General features: G+C 45.8%; 1 protein-coding gene across 6 annotated transcripts in view; it reads left to right on the top strand.

Annotated features, from left to right (window-relative positions):
* The window catches only part of QRICH1 (glutamine rich 1), a 65008-nt gene that overhangs the window by 27229 nt on the left and 19751 nt on the right, over positions 1-18028 (top strand). For 5 of the 6 annotated variants that reach the window (XM_030206158.1, XM_030206160.1, XM_030206162.1 and 2 more), the window contains 2 exons: positions 7704-7811; positions 8725-9750. In XM_030206158.1, coding sequence (XP_030062018.1) covers positions 7704-7811; positions 8725-9750 — 1134 coding nt within the window. The remainder of the gene's footprint in view (positions 1-7703; positions 7812-8724; positions 9751-18028) is intronic. The other variant, XM_030206163.1, reaches the window with a different exon arrangement.

Below are 18028 nucleotides of genomic sequence, written 5' to 3'. Positions count from 1 at the left end.
AACCGCTGCAACTGACCACCGACACGGACTCCATCCGTCCAGGGGAGCAGCGCCGGCAGTGCCAATGATCATCAGAGCAGCCTCCGTGGAACGCGAGAGGCGCTGACTGATTGAAAACAAAGCAAAAAGAAAGCGGCGCACACACGACTCTGGGATGAGAAAGCGTGGATACAAAGAGCTGTCTAAATGCAACCGAAGCAAAGGAAAAGTAACGCAGGACAGAACATCGTGGATGGGACAAAGGGCGCAATGGAACCTCGGGAGCTCCACCTCATCGCATCGTGGTGGTAGATGAATAGAGACTTGCTCCAGAATTCATGCCCAAGACCCTCCACGGTATGTTGTTCTGCTCTGCGGCGTTTGTTAGAGTACACAGGAAAGGCACAGAATGGTGAAGTCTGCCTAGAACTGTCCTATACAAATCCTGAATTGCTCTTTATGATGTGAGTGCTTTACACCTGCAACTGCTTTATATGATTTAAATATGATTTAATTGCCCTATATGCTGTGAGTGCTTTACACCTGCAACTGCTTTATATGATTTAAATATGATTTAATTGCCCTATATGCTGTGAGTGCTTTACACCTCAACTGCTTTATATGATTTAAATATGATTTAATTGCCCTATATGCTGTGAGTGCTTTACACCCGCAACTGCTTTATATGATTTAAATATGATTTAATTGCCCTATATGCTGTGAGTGCTTTACACCCGCAACTGCTTTATATGATTTAAATATGATTTAATTGCCCTATATGCTGTGAGTGCTTTACACCCGCAACTGCTTTATATGATTTAAATATGATTTAATTGCCCTATATGCTGTGAGTGCTTTACACCTCAACTGCTTTATATGATTTAAATATGATTTAATTGCCCTATATGCTGTGAGTGCTTTACACCTCAACTGCTTTATATGATTTAAATATGATTTAATTGCCCTATATGCTGTGAGTGCTTTACACCTCAACTGCTTTATATGATTTAAATATGATTTAATTGCCCTATATGCTGTGAGTGCTTTACACCTCAACTGCTTTATATGATTTAAATATGATTTAATTGCCCTATATGCTGTGAGTGCTTTACACCTCAACTGCTTTATATGATTTAAATATGATTTAATTGCCCTATATGCTGTGAGTGCTTTACACCTTAACTGCTTTATATGATTTAAATATGATTTAATTGCCCTATATGCTGTGAGTGCTTTACACCTCAACTGCTTATATGATTTAAATATGATTTAATTGCCCTATATGCTGTGAGTGCTTTACACCTCAACTGCTTTATATGATTTAAATATGATTTAATTGCCCTATATGCTGTGAGTGCTTTACACCTCAACTGCTTTATATGATTTAAATATGATTTAATTGCCCTATATGCTGTGAGTGCTTTACACCTCAACTGCTTTATATGATTTAAATATGATTTAATTGCCCTATATGCTGTGAGTGCTTTACACCTCAACTGCTTTATATGATTTAAATATGATTTAATTGCCCTATATGCTGTGAGTGCTTTACACCTCAACTGCTTTATATGATTTAAATATGATTTAATTGCCCTATATGCTGTGAGTGCTTTACACCTCAACTGCTTTATATGATTTAAATATGATTTAATTGCCCTATATGCTGTGAGTGCTTTACACCTCAACTGCTTTATATGATTTAAATATGATTTAATTGCCCTATATGCTGTGAGTGCTTTACACCTCAACTGCTTTATATGATTTAAATATGATTTAATTGCCCTATATGCTGTGAGTGCTTTACACCTCAACTGCTTTATATGATTTAAATACTTTATGAAATTTCAAAGCTTATTGTATGTATGTCTTAATCATGCTTGGATGAGAACTGCACAATGAACTACAGAAACAATGCATGACCTATTTGCTTTGATCGCTCCATAAGCACTAGATGCACTATACTAATCCGAATTGAGCCATAGTAACATATATCACAACCAACATGAATACCAACAAAATACTCATGATAATTTGCCTCTTATGCCTAATCTATCACGCATGGACTATTCCCAACTTAAACAACAATTTACCCACAATGCACAAAACATACAACCCATCAACAATTCACCAGACCAAAAGTACAGCAACCAACTAAAAAGAAAACCAAACACATACGGAAATGACCAACAGAAAGGGAAGAAAGGAAACAACAAAACCAGATACCAAGAAAATAGGCAACTAATAAAAATCAACACATCTATGTCCCAAACTGAACGGAGATCATAACCGACTGGATAACCACAGACAATCTCGACCTCCTATTCATCACTGAAACATGGATCCACGACCTCAAAGACCCCCTAATATTAGATCTATGCCCACCTGGATACAAAATTACCCACTGGACAAGGAACGGAAAAAGAGGAGGAGGAACAGCCATACTATACAAATCCGAATTCACCATCACAACCACAGCTGAATCCATTCTACCACAACTCGAAATCGCCTTGGTAAGAATCAGCCACCCAAACTTACAGGAACACCTTAATGCAGTCCTACTCTACAGACCACCAGGCAATTGGCAAGATTCCCAAACACACTTTATGGACTTCATCTCGAACACCTGTGTTTCTACCTCAAACCTTATCATAATAGGAGATATCAACCTACACCTCGAAGATCTTAATTCAACAAGCATCCAGGAATGCGAAGAGTTCCTACAACTATGGGATCTTCACGTACCGAACACACAACCAACTCACAATAAAGGACACACACTAGACATGATCACACACAAATCCGATCCAGATTCAAACCTTATACTAACAGACACAAGATGGACGCCCATACCGTGGTCAGACCACTATAAAGCATACATCTCCATACAATGGCGAACTAAAGACAAAATTAATAAACAAGAACGAAAAACCTACACCACGAGAGGAAAAATAGACCCGGTAATATTCTGGCAACAGATCAACCACAATGGATGGACAATAAAAGCAGACACAAACCAATTCCTCCTAGAATGGGACGATAGATGCAGATCAATATTAGACAACATTGCCCCAACTCAAACCAGAACCTCACATAGGAAGAACTCAATACCATGGTTCAGTGAAGAACTGAAAAAAACTTAAAACACAAGTCAGAAGACTAGAACGTGCGAGGAACAAAAAGAAAGATGACCCCTCACTTAACGCCTGGAAACCACTGCAAAGGAAATACAAATTTACCATAAGACAAACTAAAAGATTATTCTATAAAACTGAAATTGGACCAAACTACAAAGACACACACAAACTCTTCCAACTAGTGAATAATCTACTAGACGTCACACCAATCACAACCAACAGCAAAGATACACCAGGAGCAGACAATCTCGCGAAATACTTCAACAAGAAAATCGTACAATTGCGACTTAAAATACCAGTCAGTACCACCGAATACGCTGAGCTCCTTGACTGTCTAGACCCAGACGCTGGTGTATACCCAGCAGACAGAACCTGGACCAACTTCGAGATATTATCGGAGGATCTTATCTCCCAAACACTTAAAAGATTCGCCAAATCTCATTGCAAATTAGACATATGCCCAAACAACCTTATGACATCTGCCCCAACAATTTATAACAAACCTCACTAATCACGTGAACTATATGTTACAAACTGGACTCTTCCCGAAGGAGAAAGGAAACATACTACTCACCCCCATACCAAAAGACGCAAAGAAGAGTTCCAGCGATCTAACCAACTACAGACCAGTAGCATCCATTCCCTTAATAACCAAACTAACGGAAGGGATGGTAACCACACAACTCACAAACTACTTAAACAAATTCTCAATACTACACGACTCACAGTCAGGATTCCGCTCTAACCACAGCACAGAAACGGTACTAGTTACTCTCATGAACAAATTTAAACAAACGATAGCAACTGGCAAGAACATACTACTGTTACAATTTGATATGTCTAGCACCTTCGACATGGTAGATCATGGAATACTGCTACACATCCTCGAGTACTTCGGAATCGGAGGCAACATTCTCAATTGGTTTAAGGGGTTCCTAACCACACGATCATACCAAGTGACATCTAATTCGACTATATCAGCTGCATGGATACCTGAATGTGGAGTCCCACAGGGATCCCCTCTCTCACCGACCTTATTCAACTTAATGATGATACCCTTGGCCAAACTACTAGCAAACCAAAACCTCAACCCATACATATACGCAGATGATGTAATGATCTACATCCCATTTAAACAAGATTTAAAGGAAATTTCTAATGACATCAACCAAAGCCTACATATGCACACATGGGCGGATGCATTTCAACTGAAACTCAATGCAGAAAAAACCCAATGTCTAATACTCACCTCGCAACATAACACGAACAAATTCACCACTATTAACACACCAAAGCTGAATCTTCCAATCTCAGATACCCCAAAAATTCTTGGAGTTACCATTGATCGACACATAACACTGGAGAGTCATGCGAAAAATACAACCAAGAAGATGTTCCACTCAATGTGGAAACTAAAAAGAGTACGACCTTACTTCCCAAGGAACGTCTTCCGCAACCTGGTACAATCAATGGTACTCAGTAACCTAGACTACTGCAACGCACTCTACGCTGGTTGCAAAGAGCAAATAATCAAGAAATTGTCTTGATGAACTACTTTAATCGCATAACTCAAAACTGACAAAAAATGGACCGAGTGAGTTTTGGGAAGTTGCTGTTTAATTTGTAATACAACTGTCCAAACCACATTCTTTTTTAATGAGAAAAGATAAGGTTACAGAATTTCAAACATAACATTTTCAGACTGTTTATGGACCTGTAACATGAAAAATTGGCTGTTCTCAACATTTTGGATCAGAGAGTCACCTTTTCTCAGAGACTGTCAGAAATTGGTATCTTATCAACAAGAGGTTTTCTGTAGGGTCTGACCTCTTCTACCAGTTTCAATGGTACAGGGATTAGAGCAGTGAGTTGAAAGAAGACCTAGGATTTAAGAATTATGCTCTTTTGATGACTCTGTGATCTTGTACAGGTTCTGGAAGGCAATAATTAAACCCCACAAGGAGCTTGCAAAGGGAAAACTCGCTGCAGTGTCTCAGCTTGAAATGTTCGTACTGTAGAGATCACTGATAGAGTACTTGCAGATGTTACAAGTGCAGACTCCCTGCTTGGAAATATGTACCCAGAGTTCAAAACATACTTATCCAAATTCTCCCCCCCCCCCAAAAAAAAAAAAAAAAAAAAACCCAGGTACTTTGCTGAGAGAATCTTCAGGACGCCTCCTTTTCCCTCTACTGGAGGTTGAGAGAGGAGGACAGTTTTCAGGTGGTGTGTTTCTGCTGGTAAATGCTTAACCCATAAGAAGACCTTTAGAAAATTGCTTTCTTTATGTCCCTGTGCCTCTTTGCTGAACTGTAATTAGATAATACTGTCACACAGAAATCAAGAGCAGGCTGCAAGTGTGTTTCTGGAGTATTAAACTGTAGAGGCCAGCCTGTTGCATCTGCAAAAGGTTGTGTAGATTTGATTCTTTGGCCCTTTTTGTTTTCTGTATTAGCTGAGGGGATGGGGGACATAGAAGCAGGAATCACAGTCTCTGGAGTTGTAAGTAAGGGAGTTCAGTCTTTGCTCAGTGGTGACATATACTGCCTGGAGCTAGGATGTCTGGAAGATTTAGGACATTAATGGCAGTGGCTTAGCTAGGCAAGATTATAAAAATAAAGGGAATATGACATTTGTAATGAGTTGTTAATTGATAAAGTTGGACCATAAAAATAAAAGTAAGTAAAAATTCTAATATTTTATTTTCATAACACTGTTGGGCATGTGTAGTAATGTATAGCAGTGACAAGTATCCAAGTATAAATTATGTCCTTGCCCCAAAGAGTTTGCAGTCTAAGTGGGTACCAGAAGCAAATGGGAGCTATAGACTTGTCCACTGGCAAAAAAATAAAGTAAAACCAACAACAATAGAAAAAACAAAAGACACAACAATGAGACAAAGCACAACAAAACATTCCTTTTCCGGCCAGTTGTGAACGAACAGTCTTGTTCTTGCCTATTAGAAGTTGATAATGTACAAAGAATAAAAGAGTAAATTAGCTAGAACCTTGTTTGAGTGAGAGAGCCAGTATGGCAGTACTGTGTATGTAGTTTTGCAGTAAAATAAAACCTTTGTGTGTGTGTGTTGTGTTTTTTTTTTTTTTTTTTAAACATTTTCTTTATTGGTTTTTTACAATAAACTGGGTACATCCATGACCAATCGGTCTGAAAAGCCTTATTTGCAACAACATTGCTTAACTTATCATAACAGTACAAACACTATAGTTTTCCACTCTTACATCCCTTCTAACCTTCCCATCCCCCCCCCCCCTTTCCACCCCCTGACAGCAGCCAGATTACCTCCCGTTTCTGTTCGTATGGCTCCCAGATTTTCTGGAATACCGCAAGTAAACCTTTCCTCATCGCAGTCAGCTTGGACATCTGATATATATATTCTACATTGTATCCTACTCTTTGTATAGAGGGTGCTTCTACTGATTTCCATGCTCTGGACAACTGCATTTTGGCCGCAGCAAAAATTTGGATCACTAACTTATGTTCCTGTACCTGGGTCTTTTTGGGGTGGACATGAAGTAGGCAATATTCTATCTGTTGTGTGTAACCCCCCCCCCCCCCCCTTACCCAGGCTGTTGACCATGTGTGTGTTATTTGACAGTCCTTAATTTTCTAAGTATGATATTTTCAATATTTAAAACCAACAAAAGGTCAACTTTTTATCCCAGATGTCTGCATACAACTTGGTACTAAACAGTTCTGAAACTATATAGATTTATGCACTGATGTAGTATTTGTAATCCTCAAAATGATGCAGGCTATTCACTGTTACTGTACTCATGTGTAGTGTAATTTTTAATTGCCAGTGTTTGATTATTCACTTTTATTTCTTGAAGTTGTTATATTTTTAGAATAACCAGCCCACTGTCTTATAAAAATGTTCCAGTAGTAACATTTCTACACCCCATAAGCTCACCTTCATGTAAGTAGTGAAACTCATTCAATGGCGGCGTTTTATTTTGGTAATAAGTAGCACACCCACAAACGCAAGTTTCTTGTGACAGTTGTCCCAGCTAGATGCCTGAAGCTGTGCCTTTCAAGATATAATAACAGTTGAATCTGTTTGAAGCTGATCCTCTTCTCAGTTGAGAGGACTCGGTTTCTTTTTGGTGGTGGTTCAAGGAAATGTAGGCACTAGAAAAACTGGAACATATATAGATGAGCACAGGCGGGCTGAACAGCTTTTAGTATCCTTGCAGTAGTGAGAACAAAGATGTGACTGTTCTTAAGTGGCCTGAACGCCAAACCTGTTTCATACTTTATCAGCAAGACAAAAAAATCTTCTACAAGCCCCTCTCAAAAGCATAAGGAGCTCATTTCCTAGCTACAGTGACTTATTTTAATGGTTGCATTTCTTGAGCTACGGCTATATACAATTAAGTGCACAGTCCCCACCCCACCCCCTTTTTTTCCTGCTATTAATCGCCTTGCACTATTTACCTCAGGGGGGAATTCTTCACAAAACAAAATTTTAATTTATGTTAATGGGGTTTTTTTTGTTTGTTTTTTGTTTTTTTGTTTATTCTGCTTAGTTTTTAGTTGTAATTTTTTCTTTTTTTTTTTTCTTTTGTGCAGAATTCCCCTATCATAAGGCCTGACTCTTCTCCCAGGCCTGACATCTCCCTTCACCCAGCTTTTTCCCTCCTCGGGCTTGACCGTCCCCAGCAATACCATTCTCCAGCTGTGAGTTCACTACTGTAGCATTACGCAGCAACTCTTCCTTAGTCTGGTATTTTAGTGTTCAGGTAAAACTTGGGTCATTTTTCCCTGGATAGAGCCGTGCTGAAATCCAAGTGTTATTCTATAACTACTTGCATAACTTAATTGGCTTAAGCTAACCAACATTGTTAATAGCACTTAACAAGCAATAATGAGCACTAATTGGCAATAATTAGAATTAACACACACAAATCCCTAAGCATATTCTGTAACATACTGCGCCTAAATTGTAGTGCATGCAGTTCAAAAGGAGCATGGCTATGGGTGGGGAAATGAGCGTTTGTGGGTGTTTCAAAATTTGACATGCATAGTTACAGAATATGGCCCAGTGTGCGTAAATGTATGCACAGGGATTTATGCCACGTTTTCATTGGTGTAAAGGGACACATGTAGTTGTAGGTACTGCAATATCAACTAAGCATATTCTATATACTGTGCCTAAATCTAGTCGCAGCTTATAGAATACACTTAGGTGGAAATATTTGCTGTGTGGATTTTTTTTAGCCACCATATATAGAATCTGGCCTTTTATTGGGTACATTTTGACTCTGTTCTATGTTTAAAAAAAAAAAAAAATCTGTAAAACTGTTCCCAACAGTACACCTAACTAGTCTGGTTTTCAGAATAGTCGCAAGGAATATGCACAAGATATTTGAATACACTGGATTGGCTGTATACGCAAATATCTCTCTTGCATATTCATTATGGAGTGCTTGAAAAAAATCAGACCATTTAGGTATGCCTCCATCAGAAAGTTGAGAAACACTGCTGTAAGATATAGCTTAAATCGTATTTATATGGTATTAGGTCTTATGGCTTAATTGTACTTAGATTTTTGCATGAACATTCACTAATAGAACTTTTTTTTTCCCTGCAGGTGCAGGTCCAACCATCACCCCAGCAGGTCACAGCACAGCAGCTATCCCCACAACTTGCTGTCCATCAACCCTCTGAACAGCCAATCCAGGTGCAAGTACAGATTCAAGGCCAAGCCCAGCAGCAGCCACCACCACCACAACAGGCATCTCAAACAATACAGACTCAGGCACTGCAGAGCCCCAGCCCTTCTCAACAGCTGTCCAACCCCCAGCTTCAGGCAGCTCAGATCCAGGTGCAGCATGTGCAGGCTGCAGAGATTCAGGAAGAGCATATACAGCACCAGCAGATCCAGGCACAGCTGGTGGGGCAGGCAATTGCTGGTGGCCAGCAGATACATATCCAAGCAGTTGGGGCTCTTTCTCCGCCACCTCAGCAAGGGTCACCACGGGAGGGGGAACGGCGAGTCAGCACTGCAAGTGTTCTTCAGCCAGTAAAAAAGCGCAAAGTGGACATGCCCATTACTGTGTCATATGCTATTTCAGGGCAGCCAGTTGCCACTGTGTTGGCCATTCCTCAAGGGCAACAACAGAGTTATGTGTCTCTAAGGCCAGATTTACTGACAGTGGACAGTGCTCATCTATACAGTGCTACTGGGACCATTACCAGCCCAACAGGAGAAACCTGGACCATCCCTGTTTACTCGGCACAGCCACGTGGAGACCTTCAGCAGCAAAACATAACCCATATCGCTATCCCCCAAGAGGCCTACAATGCCGTCCATGTGAGCAGTTCCCCCACAACAGCGACAACTGTAAAGCTGGAGGATGATAAGGATAAGATGGTGGCAGCCACATCTGTTGTGAAAAACTCACATGAGGAAGTGGTACAGACTCTTGCAAACTCTCTATTTCCAGCACAATTCATGAATGGGAATATTCACATTCCAGTGGCGGTACAAGCTGTAGCAGGGGCATACCAGAATGCTGGTCAGACAGTGCACATATGGGACCCTCAGCAGCAGACCACATTGCAGGAGCAAGTCCAGCAACAACAACAGCAGGAGCAGCTGCAAGTAGCTTGCTCAGTAAGTGAAATGCACTGGCAACAGGCGGTGGCTTGTAATTTATTTATTTTCATCACTTGATATGTCACAAGTGATCCCTGAGGTGACTATGCAGTTTACAGTTTCTATTACAGGTACTTTGCACTGTCCCTAATGGGCTCACAATCTAAGCTATATTTATTTTTATTTATGTTTCAACGTTTTTATTGATGATGAAATAAATATGGTATAACAGATAACCATAAAATATAAAACTTCAACAATACAGTGTAACTTCACATATAGGTATTGAACAGACCATCATCAAGTTTTTTGTATACTTCCCCCCCCCCCCTACCTCCCCCCTTTATATTTATTTTTATTTATTTGTTACATTTGTATCCCACATTTTCCCACATATTTGTAGGCTCAGTGTGGCTTACATAGTACTGGAGGGCGTTTGCCGGCACCGGTGAGAACAAGTACAAAGTGATGTTGTGGTAGGATAAAGTTCATGTGGCACAGTCACAATTAGGGAATTGTAGAATGGAAGAGTTGAGTTATGTCCATTACGTACTTTAGTTTTGTTGTGTCGCAGAGATCAGGCATTTAGGTTGGATCGGCAGGGTATGCCTTTTTGAATAGGTTAGTTTTTAGTGATTTACGGAAGTTTAGGTGGTTGTGCATCATTTTCAAGGCTTTTGGTAATGTGTTCCACTGTTGTGTGCTTTATGTAGGAAAAGCTGATGCGTAAGTTGATTTGTATTTGAGGCCTTTGCAGCTTGGGTAGTGCAGGTTTAGATATGTTCTTGTTGATTCTGATTTGTTTCCAGGTGGTAAGTCGATCAAGTCTGTCATGTATCCAGGGGCTTCACCGTAGATTATTTTGTGAACCAGGGTGCAGATTTTGAAGACAATGCGTTCTTTGATTGGGAGCCAGTGTAGTTTTTCACGGAGGGGTTTTGCGCTTTCATTTCGCGTTTTTCCAAATATAAGCCTAGCTGCCGTGTTCTGAGCGGTCTGAAGCTTCTTTAAGGTCTGTTCCTGCATCCCGCATAAATTCCATTGCAGTAGTCTAAGTGGCTTAGTACCATTGATTGTACCAGGTTGTGAAATGTATCCCATGGGAAGAATTGTTTCAAGCGTTTGAGTTTCCACATTGAGTGGAACATTTTCTTTGTTGTGGATGCCACTTGGCTCTCTAGCGTTAAGTTACGGTCTGTTGTAATGCCGAGGATTTTCAGGCTGTCTGAGATAGGAAGGGTGTAGTCTGGGGTGTTGTGGGGTTGTCCGCGCTGTGTTGGGATGAGAGGATGAGACAATGTGTTTTTTCTTTATTGAGTTTTAGCTACTACTACTACTACTACTATTTAGCATTTCTATAGCGCTACAAGGCGTACGCAGCACTGCACAAACATAGAAGAAAGACAGTCCCCGCTGAAAGAGCTTACAATCTAATAGACAAAAAATAAAGTAATCAATTAATGTGTACAGGAAGGAGGAGAGGAGGGTAGGTGGAGGCGAGTGGTTACAAGTGGTTACGAGTCAAAGCAATGTTATAGAGGTGGGCTTTCAGTCTAGATTTAAAGGTGGCCAAGGATGGGGCAAGACATAGGGGCTCAGGAAGTTTATTCCAGGCGTAGGGTGCAGCGAGACAGAAGGCGCAAAGTCTGGAGTTGGCAGTAGTGGAGAAGGGAACAGATAAGAAGGATTTATCCATGGAGCGGAGGTGACGGGAAGGGGTGTAGGGAAGGACGAGTGTGGAGAGATACTGGGGAGCAGCAGAGTGAGTACATTTATAGGTTAGTAGAAGAAGTTTGAACAGGATGCGAAAACGGATAGGGAGCCACTGAAGCGACTTGAGGAGAGGGGTAGTATGAGTATGAGCTGAAATGCATTTGCCCATGAGCCCATGATGTTTAAGCTGAGTTGGATGTCGTTGGTGATTTCAGTCAGTTTGGATTTGTACGGAATGTATATTATGACATCGTCTGCATATATGAAAGAGTTAAGGCCTAGGGTGGATAAGGACTTGGCTAGTGGGGTCATCATTAGGTTGAAGAGGATAGGTGATAGCGGTGATCCTTGTGGAACTCCACGGTCTGCTTTCCACGGTGATGATATACTAGAGTTTGATTTTACTTGGTAGGTTCTTGTAGTTAGGAAGCCCTTGATCCAGTTAAGTATGTTTCCACCAATCCCGAACTTATCTAATAATCTTATTAATATATTGTGATTTACCACGTCGAATGCACTAGATATGTTGAATTGGAGAAGGATGTTTCTCCGAGGACAAGCAGGCTGCTTGTTCTCACTGATGGGTGACGTCCACGGCAGCCCCTCCAATCGGAAACTTCTCTAGCAAAGTCCTTTGCTAGTCCTCGCGCGCCCGCGCGGCTGTCTTCCCGCCCGAAACCGGCTCGAGCCGGCCAGTCTTCTTTTGTCCGCACTCGGTACGGTCGTGTTTTCGCCGTGTCGAGCCCCGGAAAGTCGACCTCGCGCGTCCAAATTTATTTTGACGTGTTTTTTCTTCGGAAAAGTCTTTCAAGTGTCGGGAAGTGCTCCGGAACCCCCCCCCCCCCCCGGGTTTCGTGTTAATCCTCCCCGTACTTCCAGCTTTTTGCCCCGATAAGTTTTCTTTCGTCGTCTGGGTAGGCCTCTTTTCGGCCTCGGTCGAGATTTTCTCCCTTACAAATTTTTTGGTGCTCTTTTTCCGTCATTTCGGACTTTGATTTCGCCGGCGCGATTTTTCCGCCCATGACATCGAAGCCTTCCAGCGGCTTCAAGAAGTGCACCCAGTGCGCCAGGGTTATCTCGCTCACTGATCGACACTCGTCGTGTCTTCAGTGTCTGGGGGCCGAGCACCGCCCTCAGAACTGCAGTCTGTGTTCCCTGCTTCAAAGGCGGACTCAGGTAGCGAGACTAGCCCAGTGGAACGTGTTGTTCTCGGGCTCTTCGTCGGCATCGGCACCGGGATCTTCGAGTGCATCGACGTCGTCAGCGTCCAGACCATCTTCCTCGGCCGCCCCTGCATCAAGTGCATCGAGGCATCGGGCCTCTGCATCGGCGCCGAGACATCGGATAGCTGCATCGACGTCGGTGGTACCGGGACCTCGTCTGCTGATGTCGTCGGACGGTGGTGCATCGTCAGGAGTGCAGGTGAGGGCTGTCCATTCCCCTGCTGGTGGCGGTGAGCCTTCGGGTGGGTCTCCTCCTACCCTGAGGGCTCCTGCGGTACAGCCCCCCCGAGACCGACCTCCTTCGGCCTCGGCCCCGAGGAAGCGACGGCTGGATTCTACGTCCTCCTCGTCGGTGCCGGGGAGCTCCGGTGACATGCTTCGGAAGAAATCGAAGAAGCATCGACACCGGTCGCCTCCCCGCGTCGGCACCGAGAGCTCTGGGTCGCCGAGGGAGTCGGCACCCAGCAGGCATCGGCACCGAGAGGACCGCTCACCCTCTGTTCAAGAGGTGTCGATGCGCTCCACTCTGGACAGCCCGGAACAGCCTCCTCGCCCGGAACAGGTTCTGACGTCGACGCTTGCATCGACCTCTTTGCCTTTCTCTGCAGCCGCTCTGAACGAGAGCCTCCGGGCCGTTCTCCCAGAGATTCTGGGAGAGCTGTTGCGCCCTACCCCTCCGGTACCGGCGGTGCTTGCGCCTCCGGTACCGTCGAGCGTGGCGCCGGCTGGCCCATCGCCCGGGGTGCGGTACCGACTGCGGCCACCTCCCAGGAGGGCTCCCCGACTACGTCGGCGGAGGGAGCTTCGCCGATGCGGGCCAGGGAGTCTACCTCTCGACGCCCCCATCGTGGACGTGGTTCCACTGAGTCGAGCCGGGCGAGGTTGCAGACACAGGTTCGTGAACTTGTGTCTGACACCGAGGGTGAGGCCTCGTGGGAGGAAGAAGAAGACCCCAGATATTTCTCTGACGAAGAGTCTGAGGGTCTTCCTTCTGATCCCACTCCCTCTCCTGAAAGACAGCTTTCTCCTCCTGAGAGTCTGTCTTTCGCTTCCTTTGTCCGGGAGATGTCTACGGCCATCCCCTTCCCGGTGGTTGTGGAGGACGAGCCCAGGGCTGAAATGTTTGAGCTCCTGGACTATCCTTCTCCACCTAAGGAAGCGTCCACTGTTCCCTTGCACCATGTCCTAAAAAAGACATTGCTTGCGAACTGGACAAAACCTCTAACTAATCCCCACATCCCCAAGAAGATCGAGTCCCAGTACCGGATCCATGGGGACCCAGATCTGATGCGCACCCAGTTGCCTCATGATTCTGGAGTTGTGGATCTGGCCCTAAAGAAGGCTAAGAGTTCTAGGGAGCATGCTTCGGCGCCCCCGGGCAAGGACTCTAGAACCTTAGACTCCTTTGGGAGGAAGGCCTACCATTCCTCTATGCTCGTGGCCAAAATCCAGTCTTACCAGCTCTACACGAGCATTCACATGCGGAACAATGTGCGGCAGTTGGCGGGCTTGGTTGATGCTCTTCCCCCTGAGCAAGCCAAGCCTTTTCAGGAGGTGGTCAGGCAGCTGAAGGCGTGCAGAAAATTCCTGGCCAGAGGGGTGTATGACACCTTTGATGTTGCGTCCAGGGCCGCTGCTCAAGGTGTGGTGATGCGCAGGCTCTCATGGCTGCGTGCCGCCGACCTGGAGAATAGACTCCAGCAGCGGATTGCGGACTCGCCTTGCCATGCGGACAACATTTTTGGAGAGAAAGTCGAGCAGGTGGTAGAGTCTCTCCACCAGCGGGACACCGCATTCGACAAGTTCTCCCGCCGGCAGCCTTCAGCATCTACCTCTACAGGTAGAAGATTTTTTGGGGGAAGGAAGACTGTTCCCTATGCTTCTGGTAAGCGTAGGTACAATCCTCCTTCTCGACAGCCTGCGGCCCAGGCTAAGCCCCAGCGCGCTCGCTCTCAGCAGCGTGCGCCTCAGCAGGGCTCCGCGGCTCCCCAGCAAAAGCAAGGGGCGAGCTTTTGACTGGCTCCAGCAGAGCATAGCCGACATCCAAGTGTCAGTGCCGGGCGACCTGCCGGTCGGGGGGAGGTTGAAAGCTTTTCACCAAAGGTGGCCTCTCATAACCTCCGATCAGTGGGTTCTGCAAATAGTCCGGCAAGGATACACCCTCAATTTGGCCTCAAAACCTCCAAATTGTCCACCGGGAGCTCAATCCTACAGCTTCCAGCACAAGCAGGTACTTGCAGAGGAACTCTCCGCCCTTCTCAGCGCCAATGCGGTCGAGCCCGTGCCATCCGGGCAAGAAGGGCTGGGATTCTATTCCAGGTACTTCCTTGTGGAAAAGAAAACAGGGGGGATGCGTCCCATCCTAGACCTAAGGGCCCTGAACAAATATCTCGTAAAAGAAAAGTTCATGATGCTTTCCCTGGGCACCCTTCTCCCCATGATTCAGCAAAACGATTGGCTATGCTCTCTGGACTTGAAGGATGCCTACACACACATCCCGATACTGCCAGCTCACAGACAGTATCTGCGATTTCAGTTGGGCACACGCCACTTCCAGTACTGTGTGCTACCCTTTGGGCTCGCCTCTGCGCCCAGGGTGTTCACAAAGTGCCTAGCTGTGGTAGCAGCGGCACTTCGCAGGCTGGGGGTGCACGTGTTCCCATATCTCGACGATTGGCTGGTGAAGAACACATCCGAGGCAGGAGCCCTGCAGTCCATGCAGATGACTATTCGCCTCCTGGAGCTACTGGGGTTTGTGATAAATTATCCAAAGTCCCATCTTCTCCCAGTGCAGAAACTCGATTTCATAGGAGCTCTGCTGGATTCTCGGACGGCTCGCGCCTATCTCCCAGAGACGAGGGCCAACAACTTGTTGTCCCTCGTCTCGCGGGTGCGAGCGTCCCAGCAGATCACAGCTCGGCAGATGTTGAGATTGCTGGGCCACATGGCCTCCACAGTTCATGTGACTCCCATGGCCCGTCTTCACATGAGATCTGCTCAATGGACCCTAGCCTCCCAGTGGTATCAGGCTGCTGGGGGTCTAGAAGACGTGATCCACCTGTCCACGAGTTTTCTCGAATCCCTATATTGGTGGACAATCTGGTCCAATTTGACTCTGGGACGTCCTTTCCAAATTCCTCAGCCACAAAAAGTGCTGACAACGGATGCGTCTCTCCTGGGATGGGGAGCTCATGTCGATGGGCTTCACACCCAAGGAAGCTGGTCCCTCCAGGAACGCGGTCTACAGATCAATCTCCTGGAGTTGCGAGCGATCTGGAACGCTCTGAAGGCTTTCAGAGATCGGCTGTCCCATCAAATTATCCAAATTCAGACAGACAACCAGGTTGCCATGTACTATGTCAACAAGCAGGGGGGCACCGGATCTCGCCCCCTGTGTCAGGAAGCCGTCAGCATGTGGCTCTGGGCTCGCCGTCTCGGCATGGTGCTCCAAGCCACATATCTGGCAGGCGTAAACATAGTCTGGCCGACAGACTGAGCCGGATTATGCAACCTCACGAGTGGTCGCTCAACTCCAGAGTGGTGCGCCAGATCTTCCAAGCGTGGGGCACCCCCTTGGTGGATCTCTTCGCATCTCGAGTGAACCACAAAGTCCCTCAGTTCTGTTCCAGGCTTCAGGCCCCCGGCAGACTGGCATCGGATGCCTTCCTCCTGGATTGGGGGGAGGGCCTGCTGTATGCTTATCCTCCCATTCCTCTGGTGGGGAAGACTTTGTTGAAACTCAAGCAAGACCGAGGCACCATGATTCTGATTGCTCCTTTTTGGCCGCGTCAGATCTGGTTCCCTCTTCTTCTGGAGTTTTCCTCAGAAGAACCGTGGAGATTTTGAGTGTTTTCCGACCCTCATCACGCAGGACGAAGGGGCTCTTCTACATCCCAGCCTCCGGTCCCTGGCTCTCACGGCCTGGATGTTGAGAGCGTAGACTTTGCCTCTTTGGGTCTGTCAGAGGGTGTCTCCCGCGTCTTGCTTGCTTCCAGGAAAGATTCCACTAAGAGGAGTTACTTCTTTCTGTGGAGGAGGTTTGCCATCTGGTGTGACAGCAAGGCCCTAGCTCCTCGCTCTTGTCCTACACAGACCCTGCTTGAATACCTTCTGCACTTGTCTGAGTCTGATCTCAAGACCAACTCTGTAAGAGTTCACCTTAGCGCAATCAGTGCATACCATTACCATGTGGAAGGTAAGCCGATCTCGGGACAGCCTTTAGTTGTTCGCTTCATGAGAGGTTTGCTTTTGTCAAAGCCCCCTGTCAAGCCTCCTACAGTGTCATGGGATCTCAATGTCGTTCTCACCCAGCTGATGAAACCTCCTTTTGAGCCACTGAATTCCTGCCATCTGAAGTACTTGACCTGGAAGGTCATTTTCTTGGTGGCAGTTACTTCAGCTCGTAGAGTCAGTGAGCTTCAGGCCCTGGTAGCCCAGGCCCCTTACACCAAATTTCATCATAACAGAGTAGTCCTCCGCACTCACCCTAAGTTCTTGCCAAAGGTCGTGTCGGAGTTCCATCTGAACCAGTCAATTGTCTTGCCAACATTCTTTCCCCGTCCTCATTCCTGCCCTGCTGAACGTCAGCTGCACACATTGGACTGCAAGAGAGCATTGGCCTTCTACCTGGAGCGGACACAGCCCCACAGACAGTCCGCCCAATTGTTTGTTTCTTTTGATCCCAATAGGAGGGGAGTGGCTGTAGGGAAACGCACCATATCCAATTGGCTAGCAGATTGCATTTCCTTCACTTACGCCCAGGCGGGGCTGGCTCTTGAGGGTCATGTCACGGCTCATAATGTTAGAGCCATGGCTGCGTCGGTAGCCCACTTGAAGTCAGCCTCCATTGAAGAAATTTGCAAAGCTGCGACGTGGTCATCTGTCCACACATTCACATCTCATTACTGCCTGCAGCAGGATACCCGACGCGACAGTCGGTTCGGGCAGTCAGTTCTTCAGAACCTGTTTGGGCTTTAGGATCCAACTCCACCCCCCGAGGGCCCTGTTTGTTCTTTTCCAGGCTGCACTCTCAGTTAGTTGGTAAATTTTTTAGGTCAATCTCAGTTATGTCCTCGCCGTTGCGAGGCCCAATTGACCATGGTTGTTGTTTTGAGTGAGCCTGGGGGCTAGGGATACCCCATCAGTGAGAACAAGCAGCCTGCTTGTCCTCGGAGAAAGCGAATGCTACATACCTGTAGAAGGTATTCTCCGAGGACAGCAGGCTGATTGTTCTCACAAACCCGCCCGCCTCCCCGTTGGAGTTGTGTCTTCCCTTGAAGTGTATTGTCTTGCTACATACTGGACTGGCCGGCTCGAGCCGGTTTCGGGCGGGAAGACGGCCGCGCGAGGACTAGCAAAGG

The sequence above is a fragment of the Microcaecilia unicolor genome, chromosome 6 (genome assembly GCF_901765095.1).
Source record: "Microcaecilia unicolor chromosome 6, aMicUni1.1, whole genome shotgun sequence".
In the NCBI taxonomy this organism is placed as follows: domain Eukaryota; kingdom Metazoa; phylum Chordata; class Amphibia; order Gymnophiona; family Siphonopidae; genus Microcaecilia; species Microcaecilia unicolor.
This window is presented reverse-complemented; position numbering and strand designations above follow the sequence as displayed.